Here is a 22125-nt window from a genome sequence, read left to right on the forward strand (position 1 = left end):
ACACACACACACACACACACACACACACACACACACACACACACACACACACACACACACACACACACACACACACACACACACACACCACACACACACACACACATACACTCGCCACACTCCACCCTCCACCCTCCACCACCTGCTGGGCCAGAGATGGTGGGGCTCCATGCTCCTTTGCACATGTGTATGTGTGAGTAATCACCTGTAGGGCTGCAGCTGACAGCATGCAGGATTGGGCTGCTGGGAAACTTCACCCAGCAGATGTGGGGGTCAAATTAGCTGTCTGCGATAATGGAGGTCTTCATAATATGCGAACAATGGCCCAAGAGAGTCCTGTGCTGACATAGACGTTCTCTTGCTCACTTCTGTGACCTTCATTTCTGTGTTCTTTTAAAAATGTAGGGCTAGATAACTATAGCATTAGTATGGTGTTAACACAGTCAGCCAGTTACTTTTAATTATGACCATATGCAATAGGCCAGGGCTATTCAAATGGCGGCCCTGGGGCCAGATGCGGCCCTTGGATGGCAAGGCTCTGGCTCCCCACAAGCCCCTTGAAATACGTAATCGTTTTTCGGAATTTAGGGATGAAAGTACGGACTCCATATCAAGCTGAAATGGGATATGAGACGTTAAAATGCTGGAAATTACATCTAAGAAGTGCAAAACTTTCTGGAGGAGGACCCCCAAACCCCCCAAATCAATGAAGTGTCCCTTATTTTTGTCATTGACAGTCAGCAACCATAATACATACGTATAGTTCGGCCCCCTTTGATGGGAGGAATTTGAAAAACTGGCCCTCGTTGACATTTAATTGAATAGCCCTGCAATAGGCCCTTCAAAGCAGTTAACTGAAGATGAAGCATGTCACTGTACTGTTTGTAGCCAATGTTTTATTATTGTGTAACTAATCCTTATTTGTGCTCCTGGCTGCCTGTGCTCCTGCAGGAGTTTGATCCGGAGGAGTTCTACCACCTGCTGGAGGCCGCGGAGGGCCATGCCAAAGAGGGCCAGGGCATCAAGACCGACATCCCCCGCTACATCATCAGCCAGCTGGGCCTCACCAGGGACCCCCTGGAGGGTGAGGAGGACACACACAAACTCACCTTCACGCACACACACACACACTGTCACTTTCACACACTTTCACACACACACATACTGGAGACATTGAGAATGGACTAGCTCCGAAACGTCTGTTTCTCCAGTTAACCTTAGACTTCTGTTGTTTAATTTTGGCTTCAATACACTTTTTTCACACAAGTCTTGTGTGCGCCTCCTTTTTTCCATTATCTTGAGTGATACATGCACGCATACACACACACACAATAGCAGGACAAAGGATTTGTTGACCTATAATTATGATGTTTCAAGTATTAAAAAAAAATCTATCAAATAACGAATAATAAACAACACAAACATGTATTTGAATGTAAAGCCAAGTCTATTGAATATTGAACTACAGTGTCTTGTCAACCATTGCACATCATTTTAGTCCTGGTGTCCTTATAGTTGCCTCTCCATCGCTATGTGTTCCAGAAATGGCCCAGCTCAGCAGCTATGACAGCGGCCACCCTGACACTCCAGAGACAGAGGAATCCACAGACGTGAGTGCACGCATCAATGATTGTCCATCCTGAAAAATATTCCCCATACATTTTAATTATTTGTTTTTGAAGAACAGTCTGTTGGCACGGCATTGTGATGAACGTGAGTGGGTGTCTTTGTGTTGCTTCAGGGTCGCGGTGCTACTGTCCAGCCAGCCTCAGCCCCCGCTCCTCCTCAGCAGAAAACCAAAACTCCTCGAGAGGAGGACTTTGAAAACATCAAGCTGATCAGCAATGGTGCCTATGGGTAAGAAGAAACACAACTCTATGATCGATCATCTCCGTGATCTTATCCGTCCTGCTGTAAAAGGCTGGTCATTGCACCACAATTTTGCACCACTGTAATGTCACAGCAGCACCTTGACTTTAAGGGACACTGTGTGAGATTTTTAGTTGTTTATTCCTAGAATTCATGCTACCCATTCACTAATGTTACCTTTTTCATGAATACTTATCACCACCATCAAATTCTAAGTGTTCATTATGACTTGAAAAAATACATTTTTCATACATGAAAAGGGGGATCTTCTCCATGGTCCGCCATTTTTAATTTTCAGAAATAGCCATTTTTAGCTGCAAAAATTACTGTACTTGGGCCATACTAGAAAATATTCATTATCAAATTTGGCAATAGGCAACCCAGTTTCAATGAGCAGCATAGTTGCAGTACCTTTTTTGACCATTTCCTGCACAGTGTACCTATAAATAAAATAAAGTTTTGTCAGCAAAAGGTTTTTTTTTTACTATGGCTGTTGCCTGCTTTACTGCAGCTGATTATCTTGTGTAAATACTATCTGCTGTAAAACCAGAGTCAACGTCCTGGAGCTGTGCCACGATTCAGAGTGGTGATGATACTGCTGCAACGGAGTAGTCTTGACCTGAAATTAAACTTCCGAGCCTAGACTAAACACTTGAGGTTTCAAGACCGCAAAGCTCTAAACTGTTTTGTCTCCCTGGTTTGTGCTCTCCTACTTCTTTGCTTGGGCGACAGTGCGGTCTTCTTGGTGAGGCACAAAGAGACACGTCAGCGTTTCGCCATGAAGAAGATCAACAAACAGAACCTCATCCTGAGGAACCAGATCCAGCAGGCCTTTGTGGAGCGAGACATCCTCACCTTTGCAGAGAACCCCTTCGTGGTCAGCATGTTCTGCTCCTTCGAGACACGCCGACATCTCTGCATGGTCATGGAGTACGTGGAAGGTATGTAGATTAGTCTGGTCTTGTCCAGACCAAAGCTCCAGTCCAACAAAACTGGAGGAAGGGGAATGTCAACAAATGTCGAATTTCAGCGGAGTATGTGCCATATTTTTTGTAGTTTACTTTGAGAATTCATGCTGCCCATTCACAAATGTTTTCTTTTTCATGAGTATTTTCCACCACCATCAATATCTGAGTATTATGACTGGGAAAATTTCATTTTTTTCATACATTGAAAGGTGGATCTTCTCATTGTCCGGCATTTTGAATTTCCAGTAATAGACATCTTTAGCAAAACTTGCTGTACTTTGATCAGGCCAGTAAATATTAGTGAATTACTGAAATGTTAATGAAAACTCAAATTTGGGAATGGGAAGCATAGTTGCAATGAGCAGCTCTGACCACCATCGCACATACTCTACCTTAAATTATGCTGCTCTTTATCCTTGACTGTGGGAAGAACAGTTTTACAAATTGTACCTTAGAAATTGTGCCGTTTTTTTACCAGCCAAATTGGCTAATACATGTTAATTGTAGCCAAACACACACTCACCAATGGGTCAAAGTGGCAGTGAAATGGTATTTTCTAACAGCCAAACTAAAATGTCATTAGCATTAGACTGGTTGAATGGTGTTAATTTAGACCCCTGCTTATATGATGGAAGTTAATTGTGCCTGTCCCTTCCTCCAGGTGGTGACTGTGCTACTCTGCTGAAGCACATTGGTGCGTTGCCCGTGGATATGGCACGCATGTACTTTGCTGAGACGGTGCTGGCCCTGGAGTATCTCCATAACTACGGCATTGTTCATCGAGACCTCAAACCAGACAAGTAAAAACCGCTCATGCTTTCTCCCTTCTTTTCTTTCATATGTACAATTTCCAGTGGTGTTTCACTATCTGAAATTAGCAACAGATCCCTAGGGGATCCTTTTAAATTACACTGAGCGACTATTCACAGTTAATCTGTTTCTGTGTTTCAGTCTACTCATCACCTCGCTGGGACATATCAAACTGACTGATTTTGGATTGTCTAAAATTGGTCTGATGAGTCTCACCACCAATCTCTACGAAGGGCACATAGAGAAAGACACTCGTGAATTTCTTGACAAACAGGTTTGTAAACATTTGGGTTTGTGTGTGAGTGTGTGTGCATTTGTGTCAGTGTGTGATTTCAGTGGCATTTCATGCTACAATGTTAACCCTCTGCTGCCATCTGCTGGTTGGTCAGGTGTGTGGCACTCCAGAGTACATTGCCCCAGAGGTGATCCTGCGTCAGGGCTACGGCAAGCCGGTGGACTGGTGGGCAATGGGAGTCATCCTCTACGAGTTCCTGGTGGGCTGTGCACCTTTTTTCGGTGACACGCCTGAGGAATTATTTGGACAAGTTATCAGCGGTGAGTTAGAGACTGGAGCGGTTGGATTTAAATGGTTTATAAAATAATACACAATGATAACTATAGTGGTATATTTTATTTATATAGCCCTTTAAAGTGTGGGATCCCAAAGAGCAAAAAAAGGTACAGGGGGGTTTAAAACACAAAGTAGAAAAAGTAGCAGCAGCATGGTCTTGATGGTGTGTGTCTGTGTCTGTGTCTGTGTCTGTGTCTGTGTGTGTGTGTGTGTGTGTGTGTGTGTGTGTGTGTGTGTGTGTGTGTGTGTGTGTGTGTGTTGTCCTGTGCTCCTCAGATGAGATCATCTGGCCTGAGGAGGACGAGGCTCTCCCTGCTGAAGCTCAGGATCTCATCTGCAAGCTGCTCCGCCAGAGCCCCCTGGAGAGGCTCGGCACAGGTCAGAGCTGACGCCGCCTCCTCAGCACACTCACTACTCACTACTTCATGACAGTCACCATTTGGTTTTTTAAAGAACATAAAGTTTCCCAAAGTGCTGTTAAATAAAAGACAAGACGATAACAAAAAACATACTAAATGAGCTAGCTTACTTATGGTCAATATCTTGTAGTGCTGTATACTGCTTTATAAAAACACCATGAGCGTGGTGATCCATCGGGCAGAATTCTTCAATGCTATTGCCTAGCAATTGCCCGTATTTTAAAACATTGGCATAGTTGCTTATTTTATTTATTTATTTATTTATATATATATTATTGTGATTAGGGAGTGCGTATGAAGTGAAGCAGCATCGTTTCTTCACCGATCTGGACTGGAACAGCCTCCTCAGGCAGAAGGCCGAATTCATCCCACAACTGGAACATGAGGACGACACCAGCTACTTCGACAGTAAGATCTGTCAATGCATTTGCACGCTCGCTCTCGCTCTCGCTCGCTCTCTGACACTGACACTGAGACACACACAGACACACACAGACGCACACAGACGCACACACACGCACACACACGCGCACACACGCGCACACACGCACACACACACACAGAGTGTTAATCATCATTGTGCCTCTTTACAGGCATATGCCTTCAATTAGCCTTATGCTCAATATGCAACTGCACAAACAAAATAGAAAGGAAATTAACATTTTAGATTGACCCAGTATGGAGCCATTGAGCCATTTCCAACAGAATGTAGAACTGTGTAGTAATTGACAATGGCCTCCTGATTATGGAAGTTGACCAAACACTTTTTTGGGGGGACTCCTTTTAGGGATGGTAACCGGTAACCGTTTAACCGATGGTCGACTGGATCAACTTTAACCGGTTAAAATTTTCTGCCACCGGTTAACCGGTTGTAATAATAATAATAATTTCCTCCCAAACAGCCCCAAAAAAATGATAATTTAGAGGTTTTAGTACGATAATTCAGCATTTTCCATCTGGCAACAGTGGCTGGACATGGCAGGTCCTGTCTGCGTAGCAAAAAAAAAGGCTTATGTGAAAAATATATTTTTTTTAAATCAGTGCTGTGCATATCAGGCACGCAAACATTGTATAATTTAAGATTACCGGTTAACCAATGGTTAATGAGTCTCAGTAGCCGGTTAAGAGTTTTTTTCAGTTTTCGCCATCCCTAACTCCTTTCTCCCCTGCAGCTCGCTCGGACCGCTACCACCACGTGGACTCTGAGGAAGAGGAGGACACCAACGATGAGGAGCACGTGGAGATCCGGCAGTTCTCCTCCTGCTCCCCTCGCTTCAGCAAGGTACAACACCACTAGAGAGTGTTGTGGAAAGCGCGCACATCCAGCAAAAAAGCATCAGCAGGTGCCAAATAAAAAAAATGTCACATGTAGGAGCGGGAAAGGATCTGCACACTGCTTGCAAAAGACTTAATTTATTAGGAGCAACGTTTCGATCATAGATCTTCTTCAGGCATCTTGATCAAGATGGGGGGGAAAAGTCTTAGAATCTCTGATGGCAAATTCCAGTATCAATTTCCAGTTGCTGATTATTGTCACGGGATGAAACACTTGACTTTACCTTCTTGAAACATTGTGTTGTTCATTCACATGAAATCCCTCACATCCATTCTTTCATCCATCCATCTATCCATCTATCCATCTATCTATCCATCTATCTCTCTATCCATCTATCTATCCATCTATCCATCTTTCACCTGTAAGTTCTCCTCCTCACTGTGTGTGGCCTCCTCTCTGCTCTCTGCTCCCCCTTTGCGACTGCTCTACAGGTGTACAGCAGTATGGAGCGGCTGTCCCTGCACGAGGAGAAGCGGACGCCTCCCCCCACCAAGCGCAGCCTGAGTGAGGAGGGAGGGGAGCGGCTGGACAGCCTGGGGGGTCTCAAGACCAGGGACCGAAGCTGGATGGTGGGATCCCCGGAGATGTGAGTTTACAAGATGCAGGGTTTTTTAAGCACATTGCTTTGCTGGAGGACAAACTAATGTGTATGTGTGTGTGTATATACAGTGTAGTGTTGCACTGATACCAATACCGATACCGATACCAATACCACCCTATTTGAAATGTATATATGAAGGGCTGTAGTGCATACTACTTGGATGTAAAATCATTGCATGGCTTTGTCAGGCTGCTGCCTACCTTTGTGAAACAGGAAAAAGACTAATACAAAGTGAATCCTGCAAAACTTTTTATACTTTTTAAATACCTCTATGAAATAACTAATTTCAAGGCTGTTTAAGTGTCATACAAACACCTGTAAATGGTATCGGTGCCCTATTTGTTGGTACTCGCCGATACCTATACCACCATTTTAGTACCGATCTACCGATGGTGGTATCGGTATCGGTGCAGCACTAATACAGTGTAATAAATAGTTATTTCTTACAAGCTTTGTTTAAATGACTTGCCAGCTAATGCACCAAAGCTCATATGAGGAGTTTGATGTAGCAAAGATCCAATAGATGGGAACCTGTTTAGGCCGGGATCTGATGGGGTCAGTTTGTCTTTCATTGCTGCCTTTACTATGGGTAGACATTCTAAATACGTGTTGTCTGGATGTCTTTTATGCTACCCATAAGAATACTCAGAACTGCCCAGGACCATGAAATGCTATGGGAAAATGCAACATCAGAAATGCTATGTGAAAATGCTACATTAGAAGATTTTGGGTACTGTGCTGAAAATGTAGGGAAAGTTTGGGTACTGTTCACAACTCATTATGATAGCTTTAGAATCAGAACAGCGTGGGAAAATATGAATTTGTGTAATACCGTGTCTAGAGAGAGTAGAGAGAGAGAAAGCGAGATTCCATTGTCCCATTGTTTCCGGGTTCTACAATCGCAAGGGGGAGGGGAGGGGAAATCTCCCTTTAGGCAGACCTAAGGACTGTTCTATTCAATGCTAGGAGTATTATGACACGCCCCTTTAGGCAGACCGGAACCTGGTCATGTTAGGTGCCCATAGCGACCTTTTACATACATTGGCATATCTCTATTTGACGTATAATTAACAGGCGGGTATTAGACAACGAAAAAAAAAACCCACAGATTTTAACACTGGATTTTGTTCAAAAAAAAAAAAAAGATTTTGGACAATATCGTCTGATAAAGAGTACATTTATGTACATATTTAAGCCGGAATTATTTGACATTTAAATTTGATTTCCCTACATCTTTAAAGAATCTCTGACCGTGTTGTGTTGTATGCTCTGTGTGTTGCTGCAGCCTGCGTAAGCGTCTGTCCGTGTCCGAGTCCTCCCACACGGAGAGCGACTCTAGCCCTCCCCTGACGGTGCGCCGACGCTGCTGCTCGGCCATCATCGAGATGCCGCGCTTCGCCATCTCCGGCGAGGAGGAGGACGGGGCCTCCAGCGGGGGTTCGGGAGGACGCAAGACGCCGGTGAGGGGCCCGCGCTCCGAGGACCTGCCCCTGTCCATCCCCGAGCTGCCCGTGGAGAGAGAGCTGAAGCTGGACGAGTCGCCCACCACACCGGGGTCCACCTCCAGCCAGCAGAGCCGGGCCACGCTCACACGTCAGTCTGCTAGACACACACAAACACACACACACACACACACACACACACACACACACACACACAGAAACATGCACATGCATACACACACACACACTCTCACACACACACACACACACACACACACACACACACACACACACACACACACACACACACAGACACAGACACACATCCTACATCCAACAGAGCAAAGCCCCACTCACATATCAGTCTATTAGTCGCGTTACTTTGCTATGCTGTCATGCACCAGCAACCAAAAAGCGTCAGCGTAGGATAATATAACATTAAATATAATGTGTGTTGTATGTTGCTGTGCTGTACGCTGTTGTGTGGCTAACCATCTTTGTGTGTTTATGTTGTTGGTTGTTTAGCGGGCAGCTCAGGTGACGTGTGTGATCGTGCCGCCCCTCGGCCCTCCTCCTTCTCGGCCGCTGCTGGTGTGTCGGAGGCGGCTGGTGCCGTGTCAGACAGCTCCTCCTCCTCCTCCACCCCCAAAGCCATCAGCGACCTGGCAGCCCGCCGCGCACGCCACCGCCTGCTCTCCGGAGACGCCGACAGCAAGCAGCACACCTCGCGACCCCTCAACAAGGTCATCAAGTCGGCCTCCGCCACCACCCTCTCACTCATGATCCCTGCAGGTACACAAGCTACTCTGTGCGTGTGCGCGTGCGTGTGCGCGTGCGTGCGTGCGTTTCGTTGTCTTAATTGGCAATGACGATAAACTATTGAATCTTGAATCTTGCATGCATCTGCATGCACGCATGCAGGATTATACATAGTATAATGTAATGTGAACATGTTTTTGTATGACGTTATTGAACCGAAGGCATCAACTAAACATATACATACTAGATAGCTGACGAACAAGGGCTGCTCAATCATTTTGTTGTAGTATTTGTTACAATGACAAAAGATAAAAATAAACATCTCTTTCCTCTCTCTGTGTTCTGCCTGCCTGCCTACCTGCCTGTCTGTCCATCCCTCCTCTGTGTTCTGCCTGCCTACCTGCCTGTCTGTCCATCTCTCCTCTGTGTTCTGCCTGCCTGCCTGTCTGTCTGTCCATCTCTCCTCTGTGTTCTGTCTGCCTGCCTGCCTGTCTGTCTGTCTGTCTGTCCGTGTGTCCTGTAGACCACCACGGTGCGTCCCCCCTGGCCAGCCCCATGTCTCCCCACTCGCTCTCCTCCAACCCCTCGTCCCGCGACTCCTCCCCCAGCCGCGACCTGAGCCCGGCCATCTGCCCCGCCAAGCCGGCCATCATCATCCACCGCGCCGGCAAGAAGTACGGCTTCACCCTGCGCGCCATCCGCGTCTACATGGGCGACTCGGACATCTACACTGTCCACCACATGGTCTGGGTGAGTCAAAACGACCAAAACCACAACCACACATGCACGCACACGCTCACCATGCTAGGTGGGTACACTGTCACTGTTATCACATGACAAATATATGATGTATATAGTGTGTTGGAAATGGTTCTTGACTTATCTGATAATTACCTCACATGTCACACACACACATCACACACATCACACACACATCACACACACATCACACACACATCACACACATCACACACACATCACACACACATTACACACATTACACACATCACACACATCACACACACATCACACTATGTTTAAATGAGTCCTGGTCAAGAAGGCCCCACACACACAATACAACAAATGTTGTAAACAACGAAATAACCAACAGACAGCTATGCAGGCAGCTATGAAGGCCTTCCTCAGGGAGTCAAACCAAGCCAAACTCCCTGAGGAAGGCCGGAGGGCCGAAACATGTTGGAGTTTTTTAAAGGTTTACTGTAACCAGGTCATGCAATAAAGGCTTTTTTACTTCTGACAGAGGAGAGTGCCTTGGTATTTTTTATTTTTCAACTTCTACATTTGCCCATCCAAAGAGTACCTCAAAGAGCAACCTTTTTTGAGTTCAGGAAGGGCTCTTACAACAAAGACTTTTTGTGAATGGGATGCCAATGGTGGACTTGCTAACTTGTCTAACTGCTCTTGTCTTGGTTTCCTCTTGGCAGCATGTTGAGGAGGGAGGTCCAGCTCACGAGGCGGGCCTGAGGCAGGGAGATCTCATCACACACGTCAACGGAGAGCCCGTCCACGGCCTCGTCCACACCGAGGTGGTGGAGATCATTCTCAAGGTGGGTAGGCCACGTGTTCCCAAACAGAAGACACAACAAAAACAAACGCAGCATTTCTGATTTCTTGTTCTTGTGTCGTTAGAGCACTATGCACAGATAATTTTCACGCATGTAGTGGTCAGTATTATTGTTACGGTTATTATATTATATTATATTATATTATATTATATTATATTATATTATATTATATTATATTATATTATGATTGCACAGGTAGCTGTTAATACCTGCTGTGCATTGCTGCCTGTCGCACCTCCTCCGGTGCCCATGGGTCAGCGAGAGAAAATAAGACTTGTGACACAAACATCTTTCCTAGACAACATGGGGAATACACATTCATAATGCATGCACAGGAGGTGCCTTCCTCAACCACCATCGCAGCTGTAGCCTTACGCCAGAAGCAGATGTCATCAGGTGGTGTCCAGCCTTCTCTGCGGTGTTTCGGCCCTGAACCACAACACCGCCAACTCCAGCTGGTGGGCCTACAGTGAGTGGCCAGTCTCACTGTCCATCTGCTCCTGGCGTACAGCTTACACCAACAATACATACGTTCCATACATTTGATAAGCATAAAAAAGAATAAATAACAGGAAAAATAAGGGCAGTTGAGCTGTTTGGTGTTCGTTGGCTGCTGACTTAAACCCCTTCCTAGCAGCTGTGCTCGGGTGCGTTGGTTGCTGGGGCGGTAACAGTGCTGAGTGAAAGGTGCCGAATGCGTTGAATGCTTACTGACGATTTGTTTGTGAGGCAGTTGAGCTGTTTGGTGTTCGTTAGCTGCTGGCTTTAACCCCTTCCAAGCAGCTGTGCTCGTGCGCGTTGGTTGCTGGGGCGGCAACAGTGCTGAGTGAAGTGCCGAGTGCGCAAGGCGGTTGGGAGATGTTCCCTGCAGCTGCTGCCTAGGGGTTAGGTGTTCTTCCCCCAGATTCTGTCCTTCCTCTGCAGCCAGAGCCAAAATGATTATATATTATATTATATTGTATTATATTATATTATATTATATATTATATTATATTATATTATATTATATTATATTATATTATATTATATTATATTATATTATATTATATTATATTATATTATATTGTTTCTATTTATTATTGTTATTGCTAAGCATGACTCGCCTCAGCTTTCCTATCATTGGGCCTAATCGCTTAGGTCAAAATTCCTCTCAAGACTACTCAGGTCAACAACAAAGAAGTACAGTACTGGTATTCTGCAGGGAAAAAAACTGTTCCTTTACTTATCAGTATTTCTATTTCTCTCTCCTATTGCAGAGTGGCAGCAAGGTGTCTATCTCCGCCACCCCCTTCGAGAACACCTCCATTAAGGTGGGCCCAGCACGCAAGACCACCACCAAGTCCAAAATGGCACGCAGAAACAAGAGGACCAAGACCAAGGAGGGCACAGACAGGTGAGGCACACAGGCTGCACCACATGCCATGACATAGCAAAGGCTGATGTGAACAGAAGCATAAAATATCCATTCCTCAGACTCATCACCAAAGCTGCTGTATGTCAAGGCATTCATTATGCTGATTTAGACTAGTTACTGCAAATAGTTTTGCTGGTAAAATACTTCAGCCTGATCTCCAAAAATTCCGTGCTCCTGGACACGGATGTTAAGGACACGAAATCCGTGTCCAGGAGCACGGATTTTGCCGAAATTCCGTGCTCCTGGACACGGAATTGTTTTCCGTGCTCCTGGACACGGAATTGTTTTCCGTGATGGGCACACGGAAGTGCTTTCTATAGGCTATTACCACAGCACTGTGTTAACTCTATCATTAGAAAATACATACCAAATGCTAATCCTAAACAAAATAATGCTGTAGCAATTTAAATTAAAGACATATTTTTGAGACATACCTTTTCCAGTTGGTTGCTAGGCTATCAAACTCATATAATGAATGAAAGAAAACTAGCTGTGCCCAGACCAAAACAATCCCTAACCCTAACCTGTCAGTAAGAAATGGTTTTTTTTTGAGACAAAATATTTGAAATTAGAAAAATCCTGAGAAAACACAAGACTGTGGAAATAGCTCCTGGACACGGATTTTGTGACCTTAACATCCGTGTCCTGGAGCACAGAATTTTTGGAGATCATGTTGAATACTTTGAGGTGGATTGGAATAGCTATATGGGACTTTGTTTTTAAAGTGCACATAAATGAAGGCAAAATCAAATTTGCATTCACAGACATTTTGAACATTAAAAACTAAGCCAGATTTGCATTACACTTTAAATTTCAGACTGAGTATTGAAATGGCCTTGTTACATGGAGGCTACAAAGATACGTACTCTTGAAGAAATGAAAACCTCAATTGATTGATGGTTATGAATCATGTAACCCCCCATGCCGTCACCCCTCCATCCTCCCTCCTTTGTTTTGCAGCAAGAAGAGGACGTCCCTGTTTCGTAAGATCACCAAGCAGGCGTCTCTGCTGCACACCAGCCGCAGTCTGTCCTCCCTGAACCGCTCCGTTTCCTCTGGGGAGAGTGTGCCGGGCTCCCCCACACACAACCTCTCACCACGCTCCCCAACGCAGGGCTACCGCTCCACGCCAGACTCCACTCACTCAGGTAGGATGAGGATGATGACAATGATGGTACAGTAGTAGTTAGTGGTGTCAACAATGATCGATTCGGCGATGCAATCCAATGCGGGGCATGGACGATCCAGAATCGATCCGACAAGTTCCAGAATCGATCTCGCATTTTTTTTAAGTTTCAATTACTTCCATGGATATTTCGGGAGCAAATGAATGTTAAATTAAATAAAAGCACTTCAAAACATTGCAAGACTGATACAGACTGATATAGAAAACAGCCAATACATTGTTGCTTAGTACTGTATCTGTATTGCCTCATCATGACTGATTAAACATTTGCTTTGCTTTCAGTAGAAATGTAATGCATTGCAATGCATTGTAGAATTGAATCGGATCGGATCGGATCGCATAGAATCGAATCGCTACCTCCCGAATCGTGATCGGATCGGATCGTGAGGGCAGTGCCAATCCACACCACTAGTAGTAGTAGCAGTCATAATAATAAGAACTCTTTGAGTTGTATCTCATGATTTATGATACGGGTCCTTGGTGCAACCACAGCTAATGTCACCAGTGTGAATCTGGTACATTAATTAATTAATCAATTGAAACATATGTTTAATTTACATGGAATGACTGTTTTTCATATGAAATATTTTTTGAATCCATACAATGATAACAATGGTTGTGGTTGCACCACCAGACTGCTTCTAAAAATGTCAATGACCCATGTCCAAGGCCCAAGGCCCTCTAGCTGTGCTAGACCCATATCGAATGAAGTGCTGAGGTGTTGTCTGGATTTCCACTGACCAGTCTACTTCAACACGTGGGATTGCCCAATGTTAGAAAAATAGTGGAAGTAAATAGGAATGCATTCACAATCCACACACTTACTAAACCACTACAAAAGCATCACTTTTAAATCGAATATCAAATAATATCTAATATCAATGGTGCTTTGTTAGCATGTCTGCAACATGTCTGTACATTATTCAAAGTACCACTGTAATGCATTAACAGTATATCAGTATCAGTAACAGCATTCAGTATCAGTATATTATTTTAACCTGAGACCCACTATGGTCAGCCTGAAAAAAACATACCAGAAGATGTATGACTCTAGTCGCAGCTCAAACAACACCAACCACATAGTACTGTACAACATACAAATATGTAGTATTATAAATATAATCTAAACTATACCCACGGGATATAAGCATTGCTCACTCATAAATCATAAATCAATTTTTATATCTACATTCACTTTCTGTGATTTAGCAGCTAAACACCATTAGTCAAAGTCAGTCGTTGGTGTGCACATTGAAGTTTTGCCCTTGGTCCTCAGCAGTGGTTGTCAAAGTTAGATGTGCCTACCCTTGGGGCCTACTGGGGGCAGTTCAAGGGGATACTTAAAATGCATCATAAAATTCATCTGTAAATGGGTTCTCGCTTCTCACACCAGTATACAAAAAAATAACAGTTCAAATGTAGATGTAGATTGGGGGGTGAAAAAAAACGTCTCGTATTCAAACTTTCTTGGCAATACATTACAAGCCATTAGTCACTGCCTTGTATGTGTAATGTATAATCATGGAAAAAAGTATTCATAGCAAGGAGACACTGGGTCCCCGCTCTACCTCCACAGGGGTCAGGTGTGTGGGTGGGTGTATGTGTGGGAAGGCGCTTGTGTGTGTGCACATGTGCCTTTTTTTGTGTGTGCATATTTGTGCAAATGTTTATGTGCTCTGGGGTGTGTGTGTGTGCGCGTGTGCGTGCGTGCGATTTACTGCATGTGCACATATGGACCCTAGGTGTGTTTTGTGGGGGTGCGCGAGCTGAATAGAGCAATGGCTGATGTGTTTTTATACAGAATTCATGAATATTACTAAGTTTTAATTGTTTGGTAAATTGTATGCTTGAAGGGTCCATCTGAAGTGTAATTTATAACTCATAGACTTGTCATGCAACAACTTCCATTGTAATGATGGCAGAAAAAACGTTAGGTCTATTGGAAATGAGGATTGCCCAAAATATGCGGCTGTGCGACATTCACTTACGGGGTGCGCAAACCACATTGAGATGTAAAAGGTGGTGCGCAGGGGGGAAAGTTTGGGAACTGCTGTTATAGTATAATGTAGGACTACCTGTCTTGACCATGGCCTGCCTGCCTGTGTTTGTGTTGTGTGTTCCAGTGGGCGGCACCTCGTCCCAGAGCAGCTCCCCCAGCTCCAGCGTTCCCAACTCCCCCGCCAGCTCGGGCCAGATCCGGCCCAGCTCCCTGCACGGCCTGGCCCCCAAGCTGCAGCGCCAGTACCGCTCGCCCCGCCGCAAGTCGGCCGGCAACATCCCACTCTCGCCGCTGGCCCGCACGCCCTCCCCCACGCCCCAAGGCGGCGGCGGTGGCGGTGGCAGCACCTCTCCGCAGCGCTCGCCCTCCCCCCTCTCCGCCCACGCCCACCTGGTGGCCCAGGCCTCCTTCCCCGTCAAGCTGCACTCCTCGCCCCCGCTGCTGCGACACATCGCCCGGCCCAAGAGCGCCGACCCGCCCCGCTCGCCGCTCCTCAAGCGCGTCCAGTCGGCCGAGAAGCTGGCCTCCTCCCTGACCTCCTCCTCATCCTCCCCGCTCTGCTCCTCCCCTGTCGCCTCCTCCTCTTCCTCCTCCTCCTCCTCTTCGGCCTCGGCAGGAGCCGCCCCCTCCTCCTGCTCCTCCTCATCTGCAAGCCGCAGCCACGCCGACTTCAAGAAGGAGCTGCTGCATCGCGGCGAGCCCGCTCTCCAGAGCCTGCAGGAGGGCCGCGCCATGGCCATGGCCGCCGCCGAGAAGGCCGGCCTGCACGGCAAGCACTCGGCGCGCAAGCTGGGCCGCCAGGAGGTGACGGACGGCCCCGGAGCCCTGGGGCTGGGCCTGGGCCTGGTGGCGCACGGCAAGAGCAAGCTGAAGGACAAGCTGTCGGCCATCAGGCAGGACCGGGCCGAGCGCCGCGAGTCCCTGCAGAAGCAGGACGCCATCCGCGAGGTGGACTCCTCGGAGGACGAGACGGACGAGGGCTCGGAGGACAGCCAGGAGGGCGGCGGCGGCGGGCGACGCCAGACCACCACCTACGTCACCCCCAGCACGGCCCTGCTGCGGCCCGCCTCTGTCTCCTCCGCGGCAGCTCTCAGACTGACCACTCCCAGCACCTCAGTGCCAGCCACGCTGGGCACCGCTGGCACACACCCGGCGTTAAGCAGGAGCAGCAGTAGCCCAGCAGCCCAGACCAGCACGCTAGCATCAGACCGAAGAGCCTCCCCATCCCCATACCCATCTCCATCTCCATCGCTGGCGTCGGGCTCCTCCACCTGCGCCCCATCCAAACCAGAGGATGCTGGGAGATCGGGCCAAACAGCCGGGGCCTCTGGGACCCCTTCAGCTCCCAGCCCTCCTCCTCCTCCTCCCCCACAAAGCAGCTTCTCCACGCCCGGCTCTGCCTTCACCTCCCTGGCCAGGGACCCCTTCCTGAGGCCCTTGGACCCGCGGCCCAGATCCAGCCCCACCCTGCCCAGATCCAGCCCCACCCTGCCCAGGGCCGCCACCACCATCACACCTCCTCCACAGACACCCTCCTCCCCCACCATCACCAAGGAGATGAAGGAGGCCGACAACCGTCGCCAGGCCCTGAGAGTGGCCGCCGTATCGGAGAGCGGCGTGGACAGGATGGTGTCCCAGCTGGCCACGGTGGCCAAGAGCGTGCTGGGGCCCGTCAAGCTGAGCATGCCCGGAGCCAGCTCCAGGGACAGCAGCAGCAGCAGCAGCAGTGGAGGCTCCACGACCTCCGACGCCAAGAGCAAAGAGTCAAAGCCAGAGTCACCGGCCACCACAACAACAACAACTGCCACCGCCTCCTCCGCACCCTCCTCCTCTAGCCCTGGGGCCCACTCTCTCTTGCCCGGCAGCAGCAGCAGCAGCAGAGCGACTGGTTTCAGAGGCGATGCGGCCTCGGCCCAGAGTCTGGATGCTGCGGGAGACAGGAAGAGGCCGTCGCCCCCCAGACATGGCAGCGTGGCGGCTGGGGAAGAGAGTCAGGACAGGCCGGGCTCTGGCTCTGGTGCTGGCTCTGCAGCGGGACGCAGTGGGCCACCAGTGAAGCCCAGAGGGCTGGAGGCCAAAGGTACCGCCACCACCACCACCACGCAAGACAAAGCCAAGAAGACATAGCAGACAAGACGAGCCTACATGTGCACAAGCATGCATACATACATATATATACTCCAAACACATTCGAATTCACACACACACACACACACACACACACACACACACACACACACACACACACACACACACACACACACACACACACACACACACACACACACACAAGACTGTCAAGGACTTTTTACATTTGAGTGCATGTTGGAACCCAACATTACAGACTTTAACCATACACTAATCTGAAAAATAAGGTTGCAGACAGAAAAATAAAACACAAAAGCTTCATTCCAAGTCCAGTTCTGTTTATAACCCTGTTTGAATGAATTCTTCTGTGTCATTTTTTTGTTTTTCTCTTGCTGTTTTTGTTTTTAATTAGACGTTTTGCTATTTTGTCTGGTCTTTGTACAAACAAATGGGGCTAGAAAAAGGTAGAAAGTAGTTGGTTGTATTATAATCAGACATGAACATACACACATTTACTCTTCAACTATAGAGACACAATCTGAGGCCGTCCCCCCACCACCCCCCTCCATCGAAGATCTGATTGTGCCTTAAAGAAAAAAAACAATGTTGCTGTTCATCTGCATGTTAACCCTACCTGTGAGAGCTGTAGGAGGCTAAAGGATGTATCGCAGCAATAAAGTAGCGTATGCTTAGCAATTTGTACAAACACATCTCATGGTCCCCCATCTGCCACATTGCAAACAGATGCCTATCTCAGCATCGTCTCGGACTCGCTGACAATGACAGTCGAGGGCTTTTTGTGTACTGTACATAAGCTTGTCAATGGTGCGTCACCCGTTTTCCTTAAATGGCCCCATCCACCATCCCCTCCCTCTGCTCTACTTTCCTCTTTGATCACTTAGTGTCTGTATGCCAATATGAATGTCTACTGGTAACATCTTAGGATAGTTCAGCCGTATTTGCAGCATGACAAAAAAAAAAACAATACCTCTTCATTGTCCACCATGTCGACTTTACTGCAAAGTGTGGATTGTTTGTCTTAGATTTTCAATAATCGAATTTGCCAATGTTGCACATAAAGATTTCAATGTGAAGGCTGTGCTTTAAAAAAAAAGAATCACTCTATTTCATTTAGAAACATGTATTTGTGATCTTTTTGCTTAATAAACAAAGTAGGGAAAAAAAGAATCACTACAGTAGCATACCGGTAGTCATATGTGAATAAGCATGTGAATAAGCGTACTGCACCAAGCGCACCTCTGATATAGTTAACAAGTCTCCTCATACACCTAGTCTAGTGGTAACAACGTGACCACATTATTGCAAAAATATAATGGACGCCGCAGAACACACTTTGTAGGAATGAGTAAATGTGTGTGGCTGGCAAGTCCATGGACGTCTGACATTCCAATTTCCCTAATCACTCTGCTGCTTGCCTGTCAGACTTGATAAATGACTCAACTCCATGAGGCTCAGACTCGAGACATCTCAACCCCGCAGGCCTTTCCTCAGCCAAAAATACAGTCGCAATACGGGAGCTAACTGGAAAGAATAAAGCCACTTTTTTTTGTCGCAGCTCTCAACACATACATGCACACATTTAGATACTTTGTCTCATACTAGTTTCAGTGTGGACACTCGACTTCATTTCTAGCCCCTTTTTAATTAGCTTTTTTTCCCCCCCCGCTGTTTTGTTAGTTTTCTTTCTTTGCTTTTATTCACAACAAAATCAACCCAGTGATTTTTAACTCTGGACCAATTTGCTGTGTTTTAACTGTGTCTACGTCCGTGGCCTCTACGTGTCATATGGTGACCTAGCTAAATGCTAGGTGTGTATGAAATGAAATGGGTTGTGCGTGTGTGTGTGTGTGTGTGTATTGTACATAGGTGAGTGCGCCAAAATGTGTGTATATAAATGAATATTTAAAATGTTTTTTTTCTTTCTGTTTTATACGCTGCAGTATTGGAAGTGTGTGTCTGTAATGTAGTTTAGTGTCTGTGTAAGTGTTGCACCTGTGCTGTCCAGTCTAGTTCTGGCCTTTGTTGAAATGCTGGACAAGTGGACAGCTTTGCACAAAATAAGCAACCCACTACTTTTTTTTTTACTTATGTCTGTGTGAGTGTGTGTGTGTTCTGTCCCTTCCAAGTGAACCAATAAATTGGCCAATGAGATCCTATCTTTGCGAGGTGTTGACCAATCCAGAGACCTTGTTCGATATTCTGTTTTAATTTTGGACACTTAACAGTTCCTGTTTTTTTTCTAGTACTGTGGTCTGTACTGTTATGTGTTATTATTCAATGTTTTAAACTATTGTTTTCAGATAACTTGATAATTATCTTCCTCTTCCTCATTGTGGCCAAAACATCTCTATTAGGTTACTAATTGCCGAAGTTGTCCACATCTTCAACTTTTTAACTGGCAAGGTCATTTTGTTACAGTCCGGAGACAGGTGTGTGTGTGTTTGTTTACATATCTCTTTACCTCAAAACAAAAAGTAAAGGGAAAAAAATGAAACTAAACAAAGCCACTATCATAATAAACCACTCAGCAGTGCCAATCTCTATTTGCACTTCAGAATGCGGTGATTGTAATCCTACAGTATATTGCAATCGTGGGCAGGCTGGATTCATTACATTTAGTCTAATCCCACACATTCCAAATGACCTGGTTTTACCAGCCAATTCAAGAAGGTGATCATTCAACCTGGCTGCCACCTGGTTGAGTTAGACCCAAAACCAGGCCATTTGCATTATCTGAAGCTGAATTGTAGCTTCTGAATGCAGATTGCCCATCACTGATGTATATGATCTTGCATAAAACAAATCACAGGGATCTGAGTTCATGGGAAGAAGAGGCTGTGGACCCCACTGACCAATGAAGGTGGTAGGTGCTGTAGGGATGCACTGATACGAATACTGGTATAGGTGTCGGCACCCGATACTGCTCATTATACTCGTACCAGTACTCGTACTCGTCAAGCACTTGCCGATACCAGGAACGATACTGCTATTACACAAAACAATGCAAAATCTTGTCACGTTCTGTGGACTTGAAAGCAGCATGGAAAAAAGTGCCACCTCGTACATTTACTTTAATTTAAATCTTCATGGAAATGGACAATAAAAAATATCACGGGTGGAAAAAAACAAGTTTATTTTCATTGTATTTTGGTGGTAAAAGTTATCAGTATCGGTACTCGGTATCGGCAAGTACACACATTAATGTACTCGTACTTGTATCAGGTTTCAAAAAAGTGGTATCGGTGCATCCCTAAGGTGCTGGTTGCCTGCATCAGTCCCTCACTCCCCTACTATAGCTACCAATGATGTATACACTAACATGCTTGAATATCGTTTTAGTACTGCAACCCTTGCAGTGAGACACATTTAGGCTCCAGAAGCTTTGAGAATGATGAAGACTTATAAGACCACAGAAATCCAGTCATGCTGAGCTTTGGAATGCATGGAAATGCACAATAGTTGACTCGCATGGTATTTTTGTGAACATCTAGGCAAGCGTGGTGGGTGTGTGATCATTGTGATCTGACTGCCATGGCTCAAGGGTTCGAGCACTGGCCTTTAGATCAGAGGGTTGCAGGTTCAAATCCCACCCTTACCAGCGCCTCCATCCATGGCTGAAGTGTCAATGAGCAAGGCACCTAAACCCACATTGCTCCAGAGACTGAAACCAATACCCTGTACCAAAGTAACTGAAAGTCGCTTTGTATAAAAAGCGTCAGATAAGTATAATGTAATGTAATCTGGCAGATCTTCCTGGAAAGTCTTAAATCTGAGAGTTTTAAATCTGTTCCATGTGTGGTACTTTGATCACTGTCTGCATTTAAGTTTCCTGTCAAGAGCAAGTAACACTGAAGTGATCACCAAAAAAAATGTATAGCCTAAATATCTTGAGGGTGGGGGATGTAGCCTACATGTTTACAGATAGTAGCCCCATGTAATGGCAGTCAGTAACTAGCATATGTTTTCTGGAAGCCTTCAGGAAGTAGTGGTAATATCTACATTTTCCCTCACTGATCAATGGGTTCCTACGACCCTCAGTTGTGTGTGAAAAAAACAATGATTGGGATGGGCCGTTGCAGATGACTTGAATCCCTCAGTCCAACAGACACAACACCGCTGACCATACACAACCATCAGTCTGCTAACAGCCTCTTCACCAAAGCTCAGGTCAACTACCGGCACACAACACACACACACACACACACACACACACACACACACAGAGGTGCATCTTGCCACCAGGCAAGGCAGGCAGCCGCTTGGGGCCCCCAAGCCCCTAGATAGTGAATAACAGCCCATACTGTACTACAGTAGTGGTGATTTTGGTTCAAATATTCATTCTTTTGCATTTTCGCTTGGGGCCCCACCTGACCCTAGAATTGCCTCTGCACACACACACACACACACACACACACACACATAGTCAAAACCCTCCTGGGTTTACCATGTGAATGAAATGAAGATATTTCCTTACAATGTATTACATCATGTCTTAATGTTCTTGCCTGTTAATACTTATCCACGGTCACTTGCCCGCCATATACAAATGCCCAGAATGTCTGCAGAACTGTCATACATGCCAAGCACACACGGGCACACATTTGCATCGCGCTACAGGTCGAGACGTTTTGTTATTAGTGTTTGTGGTTCAGTCTGTTTACTTCATGTACTCTCTTTCGCTCACAGTACAGATTGCTGAGACAATGTTGGAGCGGAGCCTTGGCTTTTCTGTCATGCCAGCACACATACACACACACACACACACACAGTTGATTAGCCAACCACGCCTCCGGTGTTGTCAAGGCTATCTGCTCCTGTGTGTGTGTAGTTCAGTGTTTTATCAGTATGACATTAAGGGAAAGCTGGCAGTTAGGTGGTGTATGCTGAGCTGACATGAAGGGTTTTTTTTTATTTTGGTTGGATGGAGAAGAAAATAATGCTAGAGTAACCAGTGCAATATCTTTTCATTTTCTATTGTGGTATCAGCATGTTTGTTGTCCGTTTTTGCTTAGATTAATAAAGTTTTTATGTAAAAAATAAAATGTTATGTGGCTGC

The 22125-nt window shown here is 46.1% G+C and overlaps 1 protein-coding gene across 9 annotated transcripts in view; it reads left to right on the forward strand.

The window, feature by feature from the left end:
- Window positions 1–19252, forward strand: part of mast2 (microtubule associated serine/threonine kinase 2) — a 148200-nt gene extending 128948 nt beyond the window's left edge. For all 9 annotated transcript variants that reach the window (XM_063200621.1, XM_063200622.1, XM_063200623.1 and 6 more), the window contains 18 exons: window positions 952–1084; window positions 1543–1610; window positions 1742–1857; window positions 2602–2810; window positions 3499–3637; window positions 3789–3921; window positions 4037–4202; window positions 4495–4596; window positions 4923–5045; window positions 5810–5919; window positions 6405–6559; window positions 7860–8167; window positions 8542–8808; window positions 9299–9525; window positions 10221–10343; window positions 11618–11754; window positions 12736–12923; window positions 15085–19252. In XM_063200621.1, the coding sequence (XP_063056691.1) occupies window positions 952–1084; window positions 1543–1610; window positions 1742–1857; window positions 2602–2810; window positions 3499–3637; window positions 3789–3921; window positions 4037–4202; window positions 4495–4596; window positions 4923–5045; window positions 5810–5919; window positions 6405–6559; window positions 7860–8167; window positions 8542–8808; window positions 9299–9525; window positions 10221–10343; window positions 11618–11754; window positions 12736–12923; window positions 15085–17087 (4707 nt within the window). In that variant the 3' untranslated portion in view covers window positions 17088–19252. The remainder of the gene's footprint in view (window positions 1–951; window positions 1085–1542; window positions 1611–1741; window positions 1858–2601; window positions 2811–3498; window positions 3638–3788; window positions 3922–4036; window positions 4203–4494; window positions 4597–4922; window positions 5046–5809; window positions 5920–6404; window positions 6560–7859; window positions 8168–8541; window positions 8809–9298; window positions 9526–10220; window positions 10344–11617; window positions 11755–12735; window positions 12924–15084) is intronic.
- The last annotated feature ends 2873 nt before the right edge of the window (window positions 19253–22125 follow it).

The sequence above is a fragment of the Engraulis encrasicolus genome, chromosome 6 (assembly GCF_034702125.1).
Source record: "Engraulis encrasicolus isolate BLACKSEA-1 chromosome 6, IST_EnEncr_1.0, whole genome shotgun sequence".
In the NCBI taxonomy this organism is placed as follows: Eukaryota; Metazoa; Chordata; class Actinopteri; order Clupeiformes; family Engraulidae; genus Engraulis; species Engraulis encrasicolus.